This window comes from Boeremia exigua (assembly GCF_020726555.1).
Source record: "Boeremia exigua strain MPI-SDFR-AT-0100 chromosome Unknown C7974scaffold_11, whole genome shotgun sequence".
In the NCBI taxonomy this organism is placed as follows: Eukaryota; Fungi; Ascomycota; class Dothideomycetes; order Pleosporales; family Didymellaceae; genus Boeremia; species Boeremia exigua.
The window spans coordinates 152961-176478 of record NW_025763528.1 but is presented as its reverse complement, the minus strand read 5'-3'; the positions used below and the strand labels follow the sequence as shown (position 1 = coordinate 176478).

Below are 23518 nucleotides of genomic sequence, written 5' to 3'. Positions count from 1 at the left end.
GCGTGTGGGTTCCTTCTGCGGAGACTCGGCCGGACGAGAGGCTGATCTCTTCACTCGGCACGCTCGGCGCATTGCGCTGTTGCCAGCAGGGACAGCCATTCTGTCATCAGAACTTCCATCTGTCAGCGACACCGCCGACGGCCCGACTGGTATCTGTTGCCTCTTTGCTGCATTCAGTACTCCTATCCCGGCAAGTCCCTGCGCGCAGTGAAAGCCCTCTGTCGCCCGTTTGCGAGCATTCACTCTGTCTTCGGCGAACAAGCCCTGCCTAACCAGGTACCTGTCAACCGAGCAGACCTACCAGCGACGGCGCATCATCCCCCGCGCCATTGCAGAAAAGCCGCTCGACGTCGAGCCAGCCCACTGTCCCACAATTTGCGTGCAGCGCCAACCCACGTTGACCTAGCCCGCCTAGAGCAGCAAAAGCCCACGATCACGGCACGGCCTTACCGATTCAGTCTCGTCACGAACCACGAGAGTGAGCATTACGTCTTGATTGACCGACCGAGCTAGCTCCTCCCTGGTTAAGCAGCGCCCCGGCCTCCTCATCGCGATTGGTTAAGCCCCTACCAAATTTTGCGCCACCCAGAACTCTGCTAGCGTTGTTCTTCCAAATCCACGCTCGCCCCAGGACCCACCGACCCACACAGCAAGCTCATTCACCGCTAGCGCCGTGCAACCAAAGGTTGCACCTCACTGCGCCTTCGCTCCGCGATTCGAGGGCCTGTTACCCTTGTCACCCCCCCTGTCCCGGTACTCTTGAGCGTGCGTCTTCCGTGCGTTATCTTTTAGACAGTCTAAATCTGCCGAACTGCTTGTCCTTCCATCTGGGCGCACTGGAAAACACACCGTCTGCAAATCACCCGCGTTTAAGTTCGACGCTATCGTGTCTTGACAACATTTCCAGTCTCCGGTTTTCTGGCTGTGCGCAATTCTTGGCTTCCCTCCGCCTGCTTTTGTACGGTTAGTCGCCTGTCTGCCATCGACCGCGGCAAATCATCCGAAGACGGTGTCTGCAACCGTCATATCTATCTTCCCAGCCATTCCCCTTCCCACTCCACGCGCAACTATTTCCAGCTTAGAGCTTCGGTGCAACTCGACCTCTTGAAAACATACACAGTCTATGGACGCAAGGCAACAAGACTACCCGCAGTCAGGTTTGAGCTCACCATACCCAACGTACCCTGAAGCACCTTCTGAGGGTGCCTTTGCAGATCAAGCATCTGCTGCGCAATATCCTCCGCAAGGACAAGACCCTCGAGCTTCGAACCTTACTCCTACCTCCGAGTACAGCAGCCTTCCACCGTCTGCTCGGTCAGGCTCTTTCCCGGAATACATTCAACGTTCGTACCAACCAGGCGCTCAAGGACAAGCACCCGGAGGTATGGCGCAACAACAAAGTCCGTCAATGCCTCTCTCTGATGGTCAAACCAATGGCCATCATCAATCTCAACCACTCAAGTCTGACACCGATGTTCCTATAGATCCATCGATCGCCGCCCAGACGAGCCCAACCTACCCTCATCAGCAACAGTATTCGCCTTACACCCCTCACCACGACATGCAGCACTACCCAGGACACCCGCAGACGCCAATGTATGCGTCGCGTCCTGAGTGGGCTGGACAGTACGCCCAGCCTGGCATGCACTATGGGCATCCGGCTTCGTCGGGCCCTCCTGCACCTGCAATGGTATCGCCTGTGCAAAGACCACCAACAGTAAGTCACGCTTTTCTCTAGTGGAGTTACGCGACGCGTCGTGTCATCAATCTCAATGGCACGAGATCCACCTTTGAGCTGAGCGACGCGGTCGTGCTAGTTCGCGACGCGCGTCAAAGGTTTGCGCCATTGTGGACAATCATGCTGATTACGCGTTTAGGGCGGTCATCCTTTGTCAACCGTATACTCGTTTGTGCCCATCCCAGGTGCGCAGCAACACAAGCGACCCCGCCGACGGTACGAAGAAATCGAGCGCATGTACAAGTGTGGCTGGAACGGCTGCGAGAAGGCCTATGGCACATTGAACCACCTCAACGCGCATGTCACAATGCAATCGCACGGTGCAAAGCGAACACCAGAAGGTATGAATTGCGCTTTTATTAGTCGAATTTGAGACGCCCAGCGATGTTGAGGTTGCCCTGGTCAGCCTGGCGCGCTAAAATTGTACTGGGGTTGTGTTGGTGTTGCGCCTATCTGATGGTGTTCCCACTACTCTAGATAGCTTCAGGCGACGGAAGCTAGCTACACTCGACCCTTGTCCACTCACCTTGGCATTTAACAACATCACTTTGTCGGCGTCAATGGCTGACTTTCTGTTACAGAATTTAAGGAAATCCGTAAAGAGTGGAAGGCCAAGAAGAAGGAGGAGGAGGCTCAGCGCAAGGCCGATGACGAACGCCAACGCGCCGAGATGCACCAGCACGCACAGCAGCAGCGCGTCGCGCACGACGGTGGCCCTCCTGAGGCACCTGTCTACGGACAAATGCGCCAGGCTGTAGGTGTGCCAGGTCAACAGCCCCCGCATCCTCAGCTTCCTCCCATCGGGTACCAGCCGGCTGCCTCTGGCTCATCAGCTGCTCCTCAATACGGCACACACAGCCCCGGTCTTCCTGAGGGCATGGCACAGTATGCGACCCCCAACGATGTTTTGCACATTTCCAGTAATAACGTCAAAAATAGCTACCCTCAGTCGCCATACGGCCAGAACCCTCAGATGTACCAGCAAGGTCATTAGGAGGGCCGTCCATACAGCGAAATCAGCGACAACAGCGACAACAGCGAATACAACATAAATGACATAGCCGGAATTTGAGCGATCAGCCGAAGCTTGCAACGACAAGTCCCGAGGTATCATCACAGGTGCTCACCTTTCACTAGGCAGGGTGGTCGCATTACGGAAAAGGTCTGGGCTGGTTCAGCATTTTACACAACGGTTGGGGTATGCATTTACATCGGGCGGCGGCTGTATCCTTTTATTTTCACGGTGTTCACGGCTGGAATGAGACGACATTTCCTTCTATATCCCAGGTTGATGGCCGGTGTCAAAGTGGACAGAGCTACGGATTCAATGTTCGGCGGTAATACCTTCACCTGCGAGCCCGTCAACCTACCTGTTTCCCTACTTGTGGGCGTCGTCACCTCAAAATGCGGGTTCCATTTTCTTCTACTGAACCTAGATTTCATGCATCCATTTGGCGCTCAGACAGAAACAATTAGTCGTTCATACTTCACAAATCATCTCTTTCGTACGTCATTGATAGCATCTGTGGTTCAGGCCTTTTGACTTCCCTGTGTATCTGCAACGCCTCGAATGTCGAGTAGATAGCCTGGAGCGGCGTCGCAACGAGACTCGAAAAGCGAAGGTGCGCCCTTGCACGTCGTTCGTGTACTGAAACTCGTCACCCATGTGCGCACACATGTCACCGTCTATATTTGAACCCCCTTGCCGCGATGCAGCAAAACGTGTTTGCAATTCAGTGCGGGAAGTCAGTGAGCCTGTCTCAGCCGACGAACATGACAGGGACACATGCAGAGGCCTGAGTCGCATTGCATCAGAGCAAGCATTCAATCTGACACTTCACCGTCTCCTCACTTCACATGCGCACATGCGCACACGTATCAGCAGCCACGTACTGGACTCCATCTCACCACTCGCTGTTGGCTGGTGACACTTCTGCAGTCGCAGGGCGCACGACACTATACGATGCATATGCGGCGATTCCGAAACCTCATTGGATGGCGCATACGACGACCATCCTTGACGGCAATCACAGCGGGCAGATGAACGCGCAGCGTATTACGCAAAACATGAGGGATTTGCCATCGTACCAAACGAGCGTTCTGACGTCGCACAGGAAGATGACGTGCCGTGTGGCGGGCAAGTCAGCTCTAGACGTGAGGTTGCTTTACGGTCCAAGATTGTATGGTACTGCAGATTCGGTCAACAGGTCTAGCACCTGTGAGGGTCCTGGTTGTTTCGACGCGATTCCGTGGTTGCAAGGCATCCTGTGGGGGGCGTAGTGCCATCCCAAAACCAAACAATAGATCCGACCCAGCTTCTTGTTTCCAGCCCACCAAAAGATGCTGGCCCCGGCTAGCCCAGTCTTCAGACCCTTGTGTTCTCGACGGGGTCGCTCTTTGCGCCGTGCGGTTCCGCATGCAGTAGGGGCCCTCTGTGCGACTGCAGACAATGGAATGATCGTTGTGAGAGTGCCGCTTCCTGTCGTCAACATGATGGCTCGAAGTGAGGAGTGCAATTGGCCAGAAGCGTTACGCAGCGGTGAAAGGCGAGAGCAGACCTTGCTTGGTCATGCGCGCGGTAGGACTCGGGACAATGGGAACCGGCAGCATGTGGACGCTGGGTGTGCTGTCCGATGGTTGCGGCGTGCAGTGGTGGCGGGCGGAGCAGCGACAGGCCGGCTGTCTTTCAGTATCAACGAGATGCCCCAGACTTGTGCATGCAAAGGACCCCAGATTTGACTACTTTCACCAACACACGCTAAGATCTCCACGCAGCCCTGCAAGCTCGCGGGCAATGCAAGATATCCGCTGGCAAGGCTAGCGCAACGGGCTGTTAGATCCTTCGATCAGCACAGCTAAACTGGCGTTGGGCTGCGGGCTGCGCACTTGCTTTTTCTCCGTGCCTCGCACCGCTTCGCAAGCGCAAACTAACAGCTGCCAGGGCAGCACCATGCTAGAAGGCTTTCTAACGGCTGCCCGCGCTGACGGCGGAGACTAGCATGGCGGTGCATGCGCGCTGCGTGTGAGATGAGGCCTGCCCGAAAGCGTGTGTGGTGCGTTACACAGCAGCAGTAGGCGGGGGCCACACGAGGGTGGAGTGCTTGCGTGCTTGCGTGCGTGCGTGCTGGCGGCGTCCATCTGGGCGAAATCGCGACGATATGTCTCACGGGACGAAGAGCAGACAAAGTGCAGGCGGGCGAGCTGCGTGCTGTGCAGCGCTGATGGGGCCGGGCAATGGCACAGTAGCATACTCGTCGCAGCACCTCCATCGTCGTCCGACATGCGACACAAGCACAGCGCGCACAGCAAGGCCTCACGGCCACTGCACACTCCTTGCGTGCGCCGCCCACAACACACGTGTGCGACGGGTCGCTGATGCTCGCACGGAGCTAGCCATCACGAGTCTTCCTGTACAAAGCCATTTCGTGCATACAGCGCCGCGCGAGCGGAATAGCCGTGTGCGACGGTAGGAAGTAGTCTGTTCCGCCACGTTGGCCGAGGATTCAAGCTTGGAGGGAAGGGCTGGCGTGCTGGTGACCGATCAGAGCGCGTTGCTAGCCTTGACGCAGCTAAGGACATGTGTCTTGCTTTAGCTCTCATGCGCCGGCTCGCGAGGCTGCTTGATCAAGACCTAATCTCCTGGCTTGCTTGCTCGGCTCCAAGGGCATGGGATGTTGGCTCGGGCTCCGTCAGCCTTGCGGCAAAGCGTCTTGCGGCAGAGTGTCTTGCACGTTGGCTAGCCCGGTGATGTCGGATTAAGGTACATTGCACTTCTACAGCCCCTGTCTGAGAATCGTCGTACGCCACGGGTAGGCACTTGCTTGACAGAAGCAGCTCCGTGAGTCCGTGGGTAGCACGAAGGCTAGGAGTTCGCGTTATAGCACACCTCTTCGCGGGTGCGCCACAGCACGTGACCATGCTCGGCGTGTTCGAGGTTAGCGTGCTCGCGTTGTGCAATGAATGTTTTCTGACGCTGCTACGAATGCACGTCACTCTGGCGCAAATCGAGTCCACGTCCTTCTGATGCTCAACTGTCGTGCCTGCCTTTGGCAATGTGTCCAGCCCTTCGATCGCCCAGCTAGTCTCCAGCGAATTCGCCGTAATGTAAATCCACTTCTGCGCCAGAGCCAGCAGCGGCTCCAGAGCACCGACATCCACCACAAGACCGGCACACGCCCTTACTACCGTGTCAAGGTCGAGAAGCTGTCGCAGAGCAGAGATGAGCCTTGGAAGAATTCTGCAGCTGCCGAAAATCAGCAGAAATGGGCGAGATCAGCGGTGCGCCAAGCGCCAGGGAGAGTTGCAGACAGGCAGGAGACGCCCAACTTGATGAATCTGGGCAGGAAACCTCCGCACATGTCAGACACCGAGTGGAATAGGAGGAAGCGAGAGCTGCGGTTTCTGCAGGATCCATTGGATCTGGCCCAGTTTGTAAGGGCAGAGCTGGAGAAGGACAAGGTGGATGAGATGAAGCAACTCGTGCAGATGGCGAGCCACTCGATGGCATGCGTCGTCAGCTGGAACCACATCATCGACCACTATCTGGCCAAATCGCAGGTTGCCCCTGCGATCAAGGTGTACAACGAGGTACGTACGACTGGTTTGAGATGCTGCCGTATGCTAATCCCATGCAGATGAAGAAGCGCGCACAGTTCCCCGATTCTTACACGTACACGATCCTTCTACGCGGGCTCTCGATCAACGCGCATGTCTCAGGTGTCCTCGAGAAAGCCCTCTCGATCTACCACTCCATGTATGCGCCAAATTCCCGCGTCGAACCGTCAATCATACATACGAATGCCGCACTGCGAGTGTGTGCAAGAGCGCTTGACATGGATGCGCTCTGGGGCATAGCTGCGAAGATCCCAGAAACGGGGGCGGGCGCAGCAAATGCTACCACCTACAACACCATAATCAACGCGATCCGTCAGAGCATGCTACTCAAGGTACCGACTGACGAGTCTGCGGAAGAGGCCGCTATTAGAAAGGATCGCAGCATTATGGAAGCTCGAAGGCTTTGGGAAGACATCGCAGGAAAGTGGAAGAACGCCGACGTTGTTATTGACGAGGAGTTGGTATGCTCGATGGCGCGATTGCTGCTGATGGGAGCTCGACCACGGGACTGGGATGATGTGCTCTCTCTGGTGGAGCAGACCATGGACATACCACGGCTCGTGCCTCGACTAGGCACAATGGAGCGCGTGGCAGCTGGCTTCCCACGGTTACGAACGCCTGATGTGCCGGACGACTTTGCCTTCGACGATGATCATCTGGCGCCTGGTCAGCCTGCGATCCGAGGAGATGAGTTTTTGCCATTCACCGGTAACGTGAGGCATCTTGTATTCGTGAAGCCCGGCAACAACACTCTCTCTGTGCTGCAGGAAGCCTGCCAAAAGATCGCCGCCCCCAAGGCTGCACATCAGTACTGGGACATGCTGGCCGACTCTGCGTCATATGCCATCAAACCAGATCTCAACAACTTGAATCAACAATTGCGCAACATGCGTCTAAATCGAGCGTCAGGCGCTGCTGCTGAGCTTCTGCAGAAGGATATCATTGGTGGTGGCTTCAGGCCTGGCCCAGGAACATTCAGGATCGCCATGAGCACTTGCGTACGAGACAAGAACAACCACAACTCGCTCAAACATGCCAGTCAGATCCTACATCACATGAACAAGGCATTCGAAGATGCCGACCCCAAAACTGTAGGCATGTATGCCGACCTGGCGCTCAGGTTCCCGTTAGCGACTGGCCAGGATCTCATCGATGCCCTCACCTCTCTCCACCCCATCGTCAAAAACCTGCGTCTGCAGCTTGGTGTTGGTGCAGCAGGTAGAGGGAAAGACGGCGCTACCCCTGCCAAAGGCCAATGGCGCCAAGACATCCTCGACGCGATCAGAAAGGTTTACGCTGTGTACGACCGACTGCTTCTCTCGAATCTCATTGCGGAAGAGCAGAAGCATGACTTCAAGAAGGAACGGGCTAGGCTGTCGGCCTTCATCCACAGGGAGGCTGGGAAAGATTCTGAACGAGAACGTCGTAAGCTGGATGACAAGGAACCCAAGCTGGAAGAGTATGATCAGCACAGCTACTTGAGCGCAGATAACGAAAGTGGAGAAACTGACACCGAGCCGCCACAGAAGAGCAATGATGAGGGGCGGATATGGCGGTCTCACCAATCAAAAGATAATAGAGGCAGTTGGCGAACGAGGGACGCAAAGCCTGAAGGTCAGAGGAGGCCTTGGGGCAACCGTTCAGAATCGGGTCGTTATGATTCTAGCGAGCAGCATTACAGGCGTTCGCGATGAAGCATCATGCGTAGACGGTTGTAAGAAAAATGTATTATACTCTCACCACACAGACCAACGACCAGTAGACACCCTAATGACCTAATGAATGACTTGTTTACACATGTCGCCAGGATTGCATCTGCGCTTCTCAAAAATCAGAGTTTCGTTCCTACAAGGTGCCAAGACCTGTTTCCTTTTTCGTCCTCTTCCGCGGCGGTGTGGGACCGAACGCTCGACATCCACTCTCACATCCGCCGCGTTTGCGCCGCCTGGCTAACCACCTTCCACACACAGCTCTCACCTTCAGGCACGCTTCTATCATGGGTAACGACGGCGGCTCCATCCCCAAGCGGCGCGAACTCGTCAAAGAAGCCGCCAAGGCCCTCACCACAACCCAAGCCAAAGAGCTGCTCACCGAGCAGCAAGAACACCACTGGTCGGTTTGTCCTCTGTCGCGGAGACCACTCGCAGCGCCCGTAGTCGGGGACGCCGCAGGAACACTCTACAACAAGGACGCGGTCATCGAGTTTCTGCTCTCAGAAGATGGGCGCGAGAAAGAGGAGGCTGGGAAAGTCGCGGATGTGAAGAGGGACGGAGAGTTTGCGGAGCTGGGGTCTGCGGGCGATAGACTCAAGGGGCTGAAGGATGTGGTCGAGGTCAAGTTCGAGCCTGGTAAGGAAGAGAGGAAGGAAGGCAGTGGCAGGTCCGAGAACTGGGTGTGTCCGATCACTGGCCGCGAGCTGGGGCCGGGTGCGAAAGCGGTATATCTTGTCCCGTGTGGGCATGCGTTTGCAGGGAGCGTGGTCAAGGAGGTTGCCGGGAGCGTGTGCTTGCAGGTACGTTCACCACCTCGCCGCCAGAGCGCGCAAGAAGCGGTCAGCGCATGCTAACGAACGCAGTGCAACGAGCCCTACGCCGAGAACGACGTCATCCCCATCCTACCCACTATCCCCACCGATCTCGCACGCCTCAATCTGCGCCTAAAAACCCTCAAGGACAAGGGCCTCACCCACGCCCTTAAGAAAGCCCCCGGCAGCAAGAAGCGCAAGAAGCACGCCGAAAAGGGTCCGACCAGCGTCTCCGAGCCCAACGGCACCACAAAATCAAAGTCTCCGTCCGACGAAGACAAGGCGGCAAAGCCCAAGCCCAAGCCCAACGGCGACAGCAACGGCGCAGACAGCGGCATCAAGAACTCGGCGACCGCGTCGCTGACACGCAAGGTCATGGAGGAGCAAGAGGCGCGCAATAAGAGGCGCAAGCTGGGGCAAAATGAGAATGTCAAGAGCTTGTTCAACACGAGTAGCAATAAGCCGAGTGCGGGGAATAGCGCAGATTACATGACGCGTGGGTTTAGTATTGGGAAGAAGTGAGCACGGAGGCACGGATTCTGGCGTTGAGGGGGTGCTTGTGTGTATATACGCGCCGATGTTGGAGGTGTGGTCGACCACGGTGATTGTTATTCTGGTGGGAGAGTGCGAGAAGATACCCTGCAGCTGCGTCGAATTGCGCAGCTGCGTACGAAATGCGTGTTGCATGTGCCTCTCCGTTTGACATGCTCCTGTGCCACGCTTCTTTTCTACTGGTCGAGTGGCGACCGGTCTGCATATAAAACTGTCCGCGCCTGCGTGAATCGTTTCTTTTCCACACACCTGCGCACATCTCTGTCTTTGTCGCCGAAAGACGGCATGAGCCGTGCCATGTCTTCTGCTCTGCTCCGAGTCTTTGATCAGCATCCCCCGCTCTGCTTGAAATCTGTTCGCGCTCTTGTGGACCATCTTTTCCACACTTACACATGTGTCTGTGTCGCTGAAAATGGAGACATTTGGGCATATGTCTGCCTTCCTCGAAATATTCTCATAAAATGGCTGATGGTTTGTCTCTATCCAGCAACGACCAAGCACGAAAGTAATGTCTGCCACAAACTAATGCCAGCCACATCTATGTGGAAAAAATGTTAGGCGCGCCTTTATGGCCTTGCCCTCCCTTCTACTTCTGACCCCAGACGCTCGAAAGGTACCAGGACATAAAAACATGTTCCGGTGCTGCTCGCCAAATCGACAGTGCCGAGTTGGATATCTGCCCTCCTTTACTCCTCAATCAATTCCACACTAGAAAGTCGTCTACGGCCACCTTCCGACTCCAGAACCCTTGACCGAAGTAAGAGTCATGAGCTCTCATGTTCTGTGCGCTGCGTACAAAAGGCAAAACATTGATGGCCATGTCCGTTCGTGCTACCCTCCTTTACTTCTCAGTCAACGATAGCCCAGAAAGGCCTATACCGAATTACGCATGGGTCGCTGCCTGCCTCTGCACATATATCTGTGCACACCTCCGCTTCTGATGCGGAAAATGCACTGTTCGAGGAGATGTTTCTGCCTTGCTCCAAATTCGCAAAGAAAGTCTGGACTGTTTTGCTTCTCTCCCCATAAACTGAATTGGTAGCAGGTAATGTCCTGCCTCAAACCACATCTTCATTGAGTCATGTCGAAGATATGCCTTCGAGAGATACTTCATGGCGTTCTCTCTGCTCTGCCCTTAACGCGAATACTCATCTAAAGCCTAAACCTGAACTGTGGAAGGCAATGTTCTGGCGTTGCCTTCAAGAGACTGATCAATACGGGAAATGTCTGGCTGCTCCGCTCTGCGCTGCTCTTGTCGAGAATACGCAACTAAACACATCTTAAACCGTCACATGCTGTGTGCTGCTTCCAAACTGTCGAGACTGAGGTGACATGGCTGGCTGCTCTCCTCTGCCCTGCCTTCGACGCAAACACTCAACCAAAGGCACCCAGAAGACACCGATGGTCTGGCGCTGCTTCTAAATTAAACACCCTGCGAAACATGTCTGGCTGTTCTGTTCTCTGCTCCTGACACTTGGACGATAAAAAAAGACTTGGCTTTCTTGCCATGTTGTTGGCACTTTTCTGTCTTGTACGCACGATGATTGCGACAGGCAAATTGTAAACAAAATCAGAGTCGAATGGGAACATGTCTCTCTACTGTCGGCTTCCTGCTGTTCTGCTCACTCAAGTTGATGGTCTTCTTGCTTCACGCAAACATGGCCGGTGCAAACTCATGGAAAGATCGGAGACGCACTCCGCGCGTGCTATATCTGTCTTCTTTCTGCTGTCTTCCTTTCTCACTCAAAGTTTCTGGCCTAAATCTTTATTCATACACGGTATCTGGAATTCTGATGTGGATATCGAAATAACATCGAAAAAACGCATGTCTGTCTGCTGTTTGCTGTCTTCTTTCCTCCATACTTAATTTCGCTGGCACTGTCGTCACCTAAAAGCGTGATCTGACAGTCGGAAGAAGATACCGAAATCGCATCAAGTTTACAGTATGTCTGTCTGCTCTTCTCCACTTGCCGTTGATGGCCCTTGTCCTCCATTGAAATATCATGGACGCGATGAGAATATCGAGACAAACTCTCAACAATAGCATGTCTGTCTGCTGTTTACTGTCCTCTTTACTCGATGTTGCTGGCCCTTAACCTCTAATGATACATAACGACTGCTATGAGAACAGCGAAGAAGAATCTCGCATAATCAAGATGTGTGTCTGCTTTCTACTTTCTGCTATCTACTATCTGAAATACCGCACTTTGTTCCATGGATGTGACAGAGTGTGTTTGGAGCTCGTTTCAAACAAGAGGGCCAAAAATTCATGTCGTGTTGTTCTGGATTGAGAGAGAACTTAAGATATCGATCGAAAGGGGACATATTCTCCTGCTGAAAGATTTTGGGTGCGATCCTATGTTTGTACCACCTGTTCGCATCATGAGTTTGTAAAGCTTGTCTTGTCAAAAAGCATGAGATGAACATGTTCCGATCTTTTGGATTAAGGAGTGATCTGAAATTTCGACGTGAAGATCAAATGTTCTCTTGCTGAAAGGGGGTGTACACCATGTCTCGTTGCGCCGTGATTTCCATATATGTATGGTGGCCCGTATAGCCTCCCAGTTTGTAGCACCGGTGATACTGTACGTGTTGCGACATAATGCGAGAGTCCAATTGGGCCTGTGTTGTTGTCCGCCCCTAGGCAATATGCAAGCTAATTAAGGCTAGTAAAGTCGAGGTTCAATATGTCAGCAAGAAGGTGCAAATTCACTAGATCGATGTGCAGTTACAAACTACTCCGGACGAACTTGTCGCCCCGTTTTGCTAGTGGATAATTTTTGGGAGGGAGAAAGCTCGACCTCAAACTAACCTGTCTAAGTAACAGTCTCCGCCAAGACCCTTGAGCTTGAGGTAGATATACGCCAACAGGGGTTTGATTACTGGTACTTGAGCTTTGGTGCGTCGTCAAAACTATACAGTTTTGCTAGGATAGCCTTTTGTAGCATCTTCCTCCGCCAAGACTGTGGATTGTGAAGGCTAGCTGCTGCTCTGCGATTACATAAAATAGTTGGCCGTCAAGCAAAAGCATCGCATCACTTGCTTAGAAATACCTACATGCGAGTTGAGTGACTATCGCTTACTCAATCGTCACTACGAGTGGATTGCTAAGTTTCTGTCTCAGTATCTGCAGGTCAGACCGCAACATGGCATATTTAAAAGAGTACTATGGTTATGCAATTGCGGTTGAGCACTCATAGCAAACACTCTTCTGAAATTTCGTCTATTTACTTCCAGGAGTTTCATACCACACGGTACTTGAAACATGTCTTCATCTATGCTCAAGAACGACGTGGAAATCACCTTCATCGGTACAGCCACTGCCATCATCAAAATCGACAATGTGACTTTTCTCACCGACCCCTTCTTCTCTCCTGCGGGAACTGAATGGCCCTCCTTACCTGGCCACCCGAACCTCAAAGTGCACGATGACCCTGCATTGGACATGAGCGAGTTGCCACACATCGACGCTGTCCTTCTAAGCCACGAAAATCATCCCGACAACCTCGACGAGCTAGGCCGCACACTCCTCAACGGCCGTCATGTCTTCACTACCCGCGACGGAGCGCATAAACTCGCTCCACGGCCCAGTGTGCACGGGTTCGCGGACTGGGAAGAGAAACACGTCACCATCGCTGGGATCATGTACCAAATCATTGCGACCCCGTGTCAGCACTGGCCTGGTCACGAGTGCGTTGGCTTCCTACTCCACACACCCAGCTTTGGTAGCACGCCTGACGGCCGCCCCAATGTTCTGTACTTCTCCGGCGACACGGTTTACATTCCCGAACTTGCGCAGATCAAGCAACGATACAACGTCGTCATCGCTATCATGAACTGCGGGCAAGCCACGTTCCTCGACACAGATAGCGAGGGATTGCCTGACCATGAAGGAGAGTCTCTCCAGATCACTATGGGTGGGACACAGGCTGTGCGGCTTTTCAAGGATATTGGAGCGGATGTATTGGTACCCATGCATTTTGAGTCTTGGGACCATTTCAAACAGGGTAAAGAGGGTTTGGCGAGGGAGTTCGAGGAGGAGGGTGTATTGGGAAGTGTTCGATGGCTTGTTCCTGGGAGGGCGGTGAAGTTTTGAGAAGGGACTTTTTGAGTATCTAGGTAGCATGTAAGGGCGACGTTTAGAATTGGATGTGCATTAAAGAGGAGTGTAAAGGCACTATCTGTGAATGTGATGCAGTATTTGTTTGGAGCCAAAGCTTCGTCTTTAGCAATTAACATCGGCACTGTTAGGACAGGTCACATTCTCGCTTTAAATCCAGAAAAGGCTTTTGAAGTTTCACTTAATGCGCTCTGACTCTTCCTGCAAGCTGGACGCTACCACTCCACCCTTAGTTTGTAAGATGGAGGGGCTAATGCGGTGCTATTGCGGACACCTATAACTTTGCCCTTGAACACCTGCTTGTATTTCTGCTAGCATTAGTAGTAGGTTAACGCAATATCTCACGCATCATTAATTTAGTACAATCTTTCATCAATGCTTTATCTGGCCAATAACAAATACAACAACTTTTTTTCTTCATCTGTCCTATGAACAGCATCCGTAAGTTTGGTCGGCCGAGAGACAGCAATAGCATGATACAGTGATTGGTACATCACTAACAGCCAAAGCAATCTCGTAGGGTGATCTAATGAACTGTGCCTCTTCGAGCTTTCCAGCACGTTTGAAGCACTCATGTAGCCCGTGTAGTCCCCACACATTGTTCAGCTTAGCCCTGCGACGAGGGTACTCTTTCGAAAAGCCTAGATCTTCTCTAAAGGCCACCTCTGCCTCTTCAACGCGGTTCTGCTCTAGTAAAAGTCCCCCTAGCGCATGACGTACCGGCTGCATCCATGGTGGCGGGTCGCCGTAGGGCAAAGAATCTTCCAACTCTGCAGCTTTCCGAAGCAAAGAAAAGGCAATATCGAAATTACCTTTGCGGTACTCAATCTCGCCATGCAGCATAGCTGAAGCAACACTGAATACATCAACTTGTCTGGTCGGAATGCTGTTCAGTCGTGTCTTTGGTACCGCGCGACGGGCTTCTTCAAACTCTTTTTGCGCAGCCTCAGCCTCAGACACTCGGCCGAGCGCGCTTAACGCAAGTCCGCGAGCGTAGAGGACATTCGCTACAGTCGTACAGTACATGATGCGGTTACTGGGCAGCTCCAAATTGAGAATGTCATTCCAGCGTCCGAATCGTATAAGGACATGCGCTTTGCTCCCGTAAAAGCTCTCCACAAAATCTGCCACTGGTGGACTTGTGATAGATAGCAGCTTCTCGTCGATAACTTCTTCGATCTTCTCTGCCGCGGCCATGGCGTCAGTAAACCGGCCAGACATCATCCCTGCGTAAAGCTTTGCACAAATGTAATGCACTCGATACATGACGTATTGGACAGTACCGCTGGCGTGTGCAAAATATTGATCGTCAGCATCTATTGCTTCCTGGTTGGAGAGGATTGATCGTCGGTAGTCGCCAATCGCGGCATCGATGTGTGTCGGCATGTGCAACATATGTGAAGCGTCTGGAACAAGGCGGCGTAGCCTGTCCGCAGCTGGGAGCGCCAGCTCTGGGAAAGGGGACATCTCCAACATGTGTATGTAAAGATGGCAAAGGGCAGGATGATTGTGACCGTCACTCTGTGCCAGACCCGACTCAATTACTTGACGGGCCTCTATCGTGTGGTTGGCAGTGGGCTTACCGGTATCCAGGTTCCAGAGTCCGCGAGGGGTGATGCACATCAAAGCATCAGCGAATAACGCTGCGATGTCTGTGTCTCGAGGGAAGTCTTTGTACACAAGACGCATTGCATCAGCATATCCAGCATCCAAGAAGCCGAGCTCGTCTGGAATGTTTTCACTTGGTAGGAAACGAGCAGTGAGCGCAACGATCAAGGCCTTCTCGATTGGCGTGGCTTGAAGGGAAAGCCTCAATGCAGTGCCCAATGCATCGTTTGCTTTCTTAGTACAAACTTTGAAGTCTTCGGTATCGAAATATTTCCAAGCCTTGTTGTAATTTGGGCCAACAGAGTAGGCAAGGCCCCAATATAAAATCGCGCACTCTGGATCGTATTCGATAGCGTGCTCGAAGCATTTCTCTGCCTCGCCAAGATTGAAAGAGTATGCCCACAGCAATCCCCGATTGAACCACAATTGAGCTTCAGCTGAAGTTGTGCTCACTCGTCGGGAGTGATGGCCAAGGTCGTAGTATTGTGAGTCAATGGAATCAGTTGTGTTGCTAGAAACTAGTCAGAAGCCAATTCTCGTTCTGTCATTTTTGTAGACAAACCTTATTGGATCTGACGATAATAGTGTCATCTTGAGGAAAAAGAAAAACTTAAGACACCCTAGAAGCCTTGCTCTGCTCCGTACGGGCTTACGCACAGAACTTTATATTTTTTCTAGGAACGAAGACACAGCAGTGACCGCGTACATTTGTCCGTCCATGACCAATCTTGTGGATCGTGACGCAGCAGTAATTCACAACGCATGTTCGTCTTAGCGTATTGGCGGGATATCCTACCAGAAGGAGTTAGTCAGTTCTCCAGTTGCGGTGGCAAACGGGTAGGCGTTGGGTAGAGTCTGGGTACGTCACGTGAGGCACACAGACCCTACCTAACGCCTACCCGCGCTAAGTGGTCGCTAAGCAGGTACCAGGGGCTAGGTACCTTACGTGATGTACCCTGACCCTACCTGACCATTACCTTAGATCTGTACGGACTCTACCCTTATACTCTACTGCACTCTATAGTAGGTAATACCTATTTACCAGCGTATCTATAGCATATTTAATTTATTAGAAGGAAGCTGGTAATGTGTACGTAACTTAATTACTATAGTACGCATCTATATTCCGTAGACTGCTTTGTTGTCAGTGGTGTCTGCAGATGCTTTTAAAGTTTATGAAGTGTACTTTGCCTATAACCACCTGTTAGCTTCGCAAATGGCTGTTTGCCACGTTATTCCTTTGCAAGGTAGACTGAGATAAATAGTTAGAAGCCTTCTTTACTATAGAAATGTGGAAATTATACGCATAAACGCCAGAAATCATTCAAATGATACAAGAGAGCATTTGTGGCACTAGAAGAGTATTTTCGGCTTCTTTTTTTTCATCATCATGATCATTAGCCACATGCGCATGTACTTCATGCTTTTCACCTATTAGCCCTGAAAGCCTTCCATGCCACCTTCGATCGTCAGCTTGCCCTCACTCACCGCAGTCGATTTCCCTGTGCAACTTGAGCTCACGTCGCCAAACCGCGTCAAGAGTGCTTACTCAAGCCCACCCGGATACTGCACGAGCGTGATGAACGCTGGAGCCACACCCTGGCAGACATAGTCCATCGGCCCCGCGCCACCCGCGCGGCAGAAATTAGGCAGCGTGGTCGCTGCCACATACTGCACGCCCTCGCCCACATCCTGGCGCAGTAGCAAGCCGGCGCGGTCCTCCTGGTACGCCCAGTAAATAAAGGACCCGGGACCGCAGCTGTAGAATACTCCGTCCTCAACGTCACCCTCGGACTCGCAGTCGAAGTCGGCGGTGCCGCCGTTGGTGGCTTGCACGTTAAAGGTAAGTGAGTTGATGGTGGTGCCGTTCAGTTTGCGGGCCCAGAAGTTGGAGATCTTCCAGACGTAGTCGCCAGTTTGGACGACGGGACAGAGGTCCTGACGGGGTGCAAGGGGGGCCGTCAGGGGGATGGCGAGGGCGAGAGTGGTGGTGGCTAAGAGGCCGATCAGGTATTTGAATTGCATCTTGGAGGTTGGGTGGTGAGGCTAAGGGGACTATTTGGAGAGTGAGGGCTTGCAAGAGTGGATTGAATGTGAAGGTGGTCGGATGATGATGTCTTAGTAGGAACTTTGTAGATTTATATACTCCAAAGATATTAGTTCCTCAATGTATGCTGCTCCGTAGAAGTCCAGATACGATTTGTCTGGCTTCCAGTGACTTACAGTAATACGCAGAGCCGAGCTCCCTTGGTACAGATGACTTTAATTGCAGGTATGGATAATCTCCAATGAAAATACAGTCGTGAGTAGTGCAGTACTGCAGTGGCCTATGTTTTTATTGAGATGTATGACCACTGGCGTAAATGGTCCGACGTATCTCTTAGATACCAGGCACGAAGACCAGATTTATGCAGTGCTGTTGGCACCTGTAGCATCGTTCTTACCGCAGAGCCGAACCATACTAGGACTGCCTACCGTGCTACCACAGACTCTTGAGAGAGCAGCGCGTCTGCTTAATTAGCGCTGGAGTAAATGGTCAGAGGAACCGCAGTTCTTTTCTATTGGCTAGGGGCTTTTCGCCTCGCAGAGACTTGTAAAAGTCGTAGTTCCCACGAGTTGGTACCGCTCCTGACGTCTCAATTGTAACTACGACAATTGTTGATTTTTTGGGCGTACTGTGGCTGTTAATATCGAACGACAGGGGAAGAACGATTCAGTGCAACAGTCACACGAGATATTTGTGTAACTCGAATGAACACAGTGCCTACTTTCTTTGTTTCACGTATGTGCGAAGATGGTCAGGTTGAATGCGGCTCAGGCGCAGATCGGATCGATGGCTTTGTTAGAAATTTTTGTTTGTCACGGTAGGAAGGGGCTTTGAGGTCGACTCTTTAGGTATAGGTAGCATGTAGGTCAGACTCCAGAAAGACTAATAACGCCACCATGCTAGCATTGAGTTCAAGTGGCGAAGTTCGATAAATCTGTGTAATTAGGTAGAACGATGAGCTCACCGTCGGCCGCTCGGATGGCTGTTCCACAGGTGCCAGTGCGCGAGATTTGTGTCCCAGTGCGACTTCACTTTCTCCGCATCGCGGCATACTCACGCCTCAACACGACACAAGTGCGAGCAAATTGGTAAATCAGAGGCTGGGGACGGAAGGTGCATTGCCCCACTGGGGCTCTGGCATCAGCAAAGACGTCAGTTCCAGCGTCGTGGTAAATTAGAGATAGAGATTCTTTGCTCGAAAAATGGTCAAGCTTGGATCTCAGATGGTATCCTGGACGAGTAGTGGGTTCGGTGCGACGCATGTGGTTCAACAGTAAGTACCCTTGCGCGAACTCAATTGTCATGAAATCGAGCCCCGTTGACATGGTGACACGCTCAGCTGTTTCCTAAAGCCACTGAGGAGAATCACAATTCCTAGCCGTCAGATGTGAAAGTAATTGTGAAGCTCAGTAAACAGAAGATCTTCAAGTCAAAGTATAAAGTTTGTCAGGACTTTGGTAGCCGCTTTACCAAGAACAGCAAGGCACGTACTATGGTACGGAAAACAGGCTGTGATTTGTTATTAATCATGTCGTTGCCCTACAGGGTGTCTCCTTGACTATCACATCTATCAAACCAAACACCTGTAGCCAATCACGAGCCTCCACAACAGGGGGATCTAGCAAGCACATGTATGCCAAAAACTCGGCCAGCAAAGTATATGTTCACGTAATTTGAAGGAATAATTCAAAATGAGGCGTGGAGTGGTGCGTAGAATGATCATTCGGGAAGATGATTTTACCTTCAATTATGGCTGTTCTACCGAAACAAGCTCCGCTTCAATGACACTCTCAACAGCCCTATCATGCCTCGAAATACTATTGATCTGAAACCCAGCTGTCTCCAACAAATCGTGCCAATGCTCCTCCGTCCGCTCCAGCCCACTGACACAGTTCATCAACTGCAGATCCAACGTAGTCATCAAACTCGTCGCTCCCTTCGCCGGCAACACCACCTCGTAAATAAGCAGCTTCGAGTAACCTTGTTTCATCGCGTCCCGCACATTCATAAGTATGCGTAGTACATCGGCATCCGGCCAGTCGTGCGGCACAGCGTGAAAGAAGTACGCGCGCGCGCGCCTACAAGTGGCTGCGGCGTGAAGAAGTCGTATGCCATTTTCGTCACGCGCGGATCGAGGGCCTCGGGTGTCATGGCGACGACTTCAGGCGTGTCCTGCACCACGAGGATGTCGGAGGGGAGGTCGGGATGTCGTGCTAGCAGGCGCTCGGTGTCGAGGCCGTGGGCGCCTCCGACGTCGACAAAGAGTGGCGCGCCGTTTGTGAGGTCGGCGCTGGCGACGAGCTCGGTTGTGTCGTACACATCTGTCCAGGGCATTTTGTGGTTTCGTAGCGCGGTCATCAGCCCGATGAAAGAACTTCCTAGTCGCTCTGGGTCCTGGGCGCAGGTGGCGAAGAAGTCCGCTCCGCCAGTCATGTCAGCGTAGTTATCTAGCTTCGTCTTGTCAAGCGGGTCCTGGTAGCTGTATTTCTGGAGGAACTTCGGGAGGTTCACGCCACTTGGTATCGTGTGATCGAGGCTGAACATGTCAGTGTCTCTTCTTGGGAGTATGTGGGGAGTGGCTGTTTAGACACTTACCCGCAACGAATGATTTGGTCAGCGTGGGTTGACTTGTCTCCCATGGCGCGGGTATATGGAGTAAGTTTCCACTCGTCCACGTTTGTCTCATCAAGGACGTATAGGGCGCTCAAGTGCTTCAAGAACCGTCCTGTGGAACGTCAGGGACGGGCTGGCAGATTTGACTACTTTCCTTGACCTACTCAACAATGTTGCTTCGACTTTGGCATTGCACCAGCCCAAGATCGTGTCCAACTTCACAGGTGCTCCTTCGGACTGTTTCTCAGCCTCAGCCCAGTGAGCCCAGATACCGAGATCGGAGCCCATCTGTAGCCCAGCTACTAGGACTGGTGTCTCAAAGGCCAGAGCCCATCCTCGTTCGAAAGGCGTCTCGAGCCTAGCTAAAAGACGACGCGCTGCTTCTTTGGCAGCATATCGGTCAGCATCGGACTTGAAAGACGTCTGACTGATCGAGTCGAGGGACCGGATAGTTTCTGCTACATCGACTTTGTCAATCATGGTGTTTCTGATGGTGAAGATGGTTGGCCTTACATCGCACAAGGGTGTGATCCCTTGATTATATTTGCTCGGCTGACTCGACAAACCGCTACAATTTTACATGGAACATCAGTAACGATTCATGAAATAAGGTCTATTGGGTACACTGGTGATAAAATGTGCATAGGAGTATACCACCCTGTGTACATAGCTGTGCCGCAATAAGTGGGCCCCTGCATTTAGGTGGCATGATTGTAATGGAGATCTAGATTCTTTTAGGGTAGCGTAGGATTTGAGTTTGAATTTACATGCGCTATATTTCGTGAGAAAGAATCCTTCTTTGCTGATCAAAATCAACGTGAAGTCCGGTTTGCCGCGTCTTGCAGCGGGTGGCAATCTGAGGCAGACACAGTAGGCGTTTGAAGGTACACACTGGTGCTTCTCATGCATTTCAATCATTGTCCCTGTGGTCCAAGAACGCTGATCACTAATATACCGCTTGCAAGGCTGTAACATCAACGTCTTGATCGTACCGAGACCGACCACGACACTCTCGAGGCTTCTGGATTCAGTCCTTTAACCAATTCCGATGTGCTTCGCTTGCTCTGTGTCTCGACTTCGCTCAATTCACAATCCGTCTCGTGTGTACCATGATGAGCAGGTCGTTTGGCGGAATAGTTGTGAGGTGTCGAGTGATGTGGACAGGACCGGGATGGATGAGAGCAGCTGCACGAAGCGTTCGACGACGACCACGTCTCAACTTTAAAAAGAGCGTTGATGACCGGTGCATTCACTGCGAAAATGGATACAATCTGTATGAGTTAGTTTTGTAAGGCAGCAGAATGTGGAGAAATTACTCCTTCGCGCTGTGCCCAAACAGATGCCAGAGCAACCTGCACGGAAGAGCCGATGGACAAGATGCACCTCGCGATCGCCATTCCCATGACAAATATACCGAGAGAAAGCAGGAATCCAACCTTGAGCTTCCTGTATGAGACGTCAGTTACCGTCCGAAGTGAGTCCCTCGATTTCACTTACCTCCATATAGCCGTCTGCACATCTTTGAGGACGGAGATGGGTACTACCAATAACAAGGTATCGGTACTAGAAAGCTATGTCAGATTCAACATGGTCGCCATAGCTTCCATGACTCACAGGACGTTTCCAACAGCGATGACAATATTGATCACTACACCGGCCGAGCACTCCTCTACGTCAAGTTAGCCTGTGAAACAGGGGATCAAGGCCATTTAAAGACTCACTGCCGGGGTCGGGAAGGATCTGCCAGTTGTGGTGCAGAGGCAGACAATGTGTAAACTGCGTGATGATCGCAACCACACAGGAGACAATCGAGACAGCAGCGACGGTGAGCACATACGAGTGCAATCGTGTGTTCCTCCTAGACGTGGTTTTAGCAGCAGACTCGGTCCCGCGAGGGGGCAGTATACGTCAGGCGCAGAAAGATCATGATCAAGCATCCTTTCAGACTCCATACCATCATGATGAGGAAGAAGAAAGACGCAAACATCGCCTTGGCTCCTTCCCGCATCGACTTCTTCATGGGACCCGGCAAGACTTCTCGTTGTTCTTGCGTGAGTGCTATGGGTGCTCCAACGACGGCTAGATGAGCGCAAATTAGCGATGACGTTTGGTATTTTGAACGCTCATACTTACCCAGAAACTCTACCATCGCGTAGATGAGAGTGAAGAACGTCCACGCAGAAAAGGCAAAGAGTTCGTCCAATAGGAACCCTCTGAAACCAGTGGTCTTCCACCGGGCAAACCACCGCAACGCGAATATGGCAGTCCCAATCACATACTCAGCTCGACATTCGATAACAGTCTCGTTCGCCATGATCTGTTTGCTCATGTGAAGACATCAGAACGGGCCTGCAGGTGAAGACAGCCAACATTAAGAAGAGCTCCTGAGATCGCCGAATGGCAAGATTGACATCTGTGCTGCTCGTCCCAAACAGCTGGATCTACAATTTCTGGGTTGACTCCCAGGAACACGACTGAGATTGCTTTCCTTCAGCCCCAAGCCGTATGGTATGGCATGTCAGGCATCATATGTCATATGTTTATGGACTAGGTTAGGCACAGAGAACGTTAGAGGGCCTGGTGTATATGCCTCAAGGCCCATATTTACACGGCTCGCTTACACAGATCCTTTGGTCCAAGCACAATGTTGCAAGTATCTGAACGTTTGTTTGAGACAGTGGGTGCTCATTCTGTGGCATCTCTTCATACAGGATGTTCATTCGTACTTGAACAGCAGGTCGAACTTCTCAGACCTTGTCAGCGGACTTATCGGTCATTGCAGCTTCGGAGGTGTAAAGTGGTGCATGAATGAAGGATGCAGGGCGCGGAAGGGTGACGCGACGCGTGCCGCACACGGAAACGGCAGGTTCGCTCCGCGGTGCTCCACATCCTCTCCACACCTAGCGACCTGAACCATCAACGCTGGGACGTTGCAATCAGCGCTTCACGGAGGATTGCCCTCGGGTTGTATTTCACCGACACAACTAATGCACGCCTGAAAAAATGCGAAGTACTGTGCCACATCCGGCGCGTTTGAGTAGCTACTTGGCACCTCACCTTCTTGCTAACACATCCAATAAGCTCGCAGTTCGGCTTGAAATCCCGCACGTCCATCAATAGTCAAAGGTGCTCCTGACGAGGATTCGATCCTTCAACTTGTACCTCCGGTTCGCGTGCCCTCCAAACCATAGAGTCTTGAAGCCACGTCTCCAGAGGCCTCGTCTTCGGTCTGTAAGACTACTCCTCGTAGGGCTCTCTGTAGTTGTCAACATCAGATGTCAGTACATATGCGGAAGCCTAACACGAGACGCTCATCTACGCCACTTTTAGCTGGTAAGTCAATCAAAGGGGCATGGAAATATCACGATTGATATTACGTCATTGCAAGATTCATAACTCGTACTCTCAGGTGCTCGCACTTACTCGCATGCACGAGCACTTCCCTCCTGCTCTAATCTCACTACCCACGGCAATCAGATATCTTACTGCGACCACTCAAAGATATTCAGTTGGCTACAAAGCGCGCTCTGTGCTTGCTGACCAGGAAAAGAAATCTTCCGTCGAAATGCTTACAGAAAAGAGCATGTCAGCCTGATAGGCAATCCCACAACTCTTGCATTCAGCAAACCAGACCGAGACTGGACCACAGGCTACGCGCGAGTATTGGTCAGCCTCCAGGCAAGGCCACGATATCCCGCCTCA

General features: G+C 52.2%; 8 protein-coding genes across 8 annotated transcripts; 4 read left to right on the top strand and 4 right to left on the bottom strand.

Annotated features, from left to right (window-relative positions):
- Nucleotides 1–1123: 1123 nt before the first annotated feature.
- On the top strand, nt 1124–2732 carry C7974DRAFT_416447 (transcriptional regulator; the record flags this gene model as incomplete). Its single annotated transcript, XM_046143982.1, has 3 exons — nt 1124–1717; nt 1878–2079; nt 2320–2732. 3 exons carry the CDS (start codon nt 1124–1126, stop codon nt 2730–2732), a joined length of 1209 nt encoding a protein of 402 aa, XP_045993101.1.
- Nucleotides 2733–5719: 2987 nt separating this feature from the next.
- Nucleotides 5720–8355, top strand: C7974DRAFT_401547 (pentatricopeptide repeat protein-like protein). Its single transcript, XM_046142615.1, has 3 exons — nt 5720–6325; nt 6373–8204; nt 8323–8355. The coding sequence occupies exons 1-2, from the start codon at nt 5762–5764 to the stop codon at nt 8044–8046; spliced, it is 2238 nt and encodes a 745-aa protein (XP_045993100.1). The 5' UTR covers nt 5720–5761; the 3' UTR covers nt 8047–8204; nt 8323–8355.
- C7974DRAFT_401546 (Rtf2 RING-finger-domain-containing protein) lies at nt 8187–9591 on the top strand. The gene is made up of 2 exons (XM_046142614.1): nt 8187–8864; nt 8928–9591. The coding sequence occupies exons 1-2, from the start codon at nt 8349–8351 to the stop codon at nt 9396–9398; spliced, it is 987 nt and encodes a 328-aa protein (XP_045993099.1). The 5' UTR covers nt 8187–8348; the 3' UTR covers nt 9399–9591.
- Nucleotides 9592–12693: 3102 nt separating this feature from the next.
- C7974DRAFT_441879 (beta-lactamase superfamily domain-containing protein) lies at nt 12694–13524 on the top strand (the record flags this gene model as incomplete). Its single annotated transcript, XM_046145387.1, has 1 exon — nt 12694–13524. The coding sequence occupies one exon, from the start codon at nt 12694–12696 to the stop codon at nt 13522–13524; it is 831 nt and encodes a 276-aa protein (XP_045993098.1).
- A 450-nt stretch (nt 13525–13974) lies between these two features.
- Nucleotides 13975–15776, bottom strand: C7974DRAFT_441877 (uncharacterized protein; the record flags this gene model as incomplete). Its single annotated transcript, XM_046145386.1, has 2 exons — nt 15719–15776; nt 13975–15667 (listed from the first exon to the last, which is right to left on the bottom strand). Exons 1-2 carry the CDS (start codon nt 15745–15747, stop codon nt 13975–13977), a joined length of 1722 nt encoding a protein of 573 aa, XP_045993097.1. The 5' UTR covers nt 15748–15776.
- Nucleotides 15777–16701: 925 nt separating this feature from the next.
- Nucleotides 16702–17181, bottom strand: C7974DRAFT_436371 (uncharacterized protein; the record flags this gene model as incomplete). Its single annotated transcript, XM_046145125.1, has 1 exon — nt 16702–17181. One exon carries the CDS (start codon nt 17179–17181, stop codon nt 16702–16704), a length of 480 nt encoding a protein of 159 aa, XP_045993096.1.
- Nucleotides 17182–18950: 1769 nt separating this feature from the next.
- Nucleotides 18951–20296, bottom strand: C7974DRAFT_441875 (uncharacterized protein; the record flags this gene model as incomplete). Its single annotated transcript, XM_046145385.1, has 4 exons — nt 18951–19172; nt 19286–19739; nt 19799–19928; nt 19981–20296. 4 exons carry the CDS (start codon nt 20294–20296, stop codon nt 18951–18953), a joined length of 1122 nt encoding a protein of 373 aa, XP_045993095.1.
- Nucleotides 20297–21096: 800 nt separating this feature from the next.
- On the bottom strand, nt 21097–22130 carry C7974DRAFT_416442 (uncharacterized protein; the record flags this gene model as incomplete). Its single annotated transcript, XM_046143981.1, has 6 exons — nt 21097–21262; nt 21314–21379; nt 21431–21485; nt 21538–21674; nt 21724–21895; nt 21950–22130. The coding sequence occupies 6 exons, from the start codon at nt 22128–22130 to the stop codon at nt 21097–21099; spliced, it is 777 nt and encodes a 258-aa protein (XP_045993094.1).
- Nucleotides 22131–23518: the final 1388 nt, after the last annotated feature.

What these genes read in the sequence shown, in the direction of transcription:
- C7974DRAFT_401547 (XM_046142615.1), top strand. Translation starts at nt 5,762, where the DNA reads ATGCTCAACTGTCGTGCCTGCCTTTGGCAATGTGTCCAGCCCTTCGAT. An exon ending in CGATCAAGGTGTACAACGAG is followed by an intron (nt 6,326 to 6,372) that starts GTACGTACGACT and finishes AATCCCATGCAG; the next exon opens with ATGAAGAAGCGCGCACAGTT.
- C7974DRAFT_401546 (XM_046142614.1), top strand. Translation starts at nt 8,349, where the DNA reads ATGGGTAACGACGGCGGCTCCATCCCCAAGCGGCGCGAACTCGTCAAA. An exon ending in CCGGGAGCGTGTGCTTGCAG is followed by an intron (nt 8,865 to 8,927) that starts GTACGTTCACCA and finishes TAACGAACGCAG; the next exon opens with TGCAACGAGCCCTACGCCGA.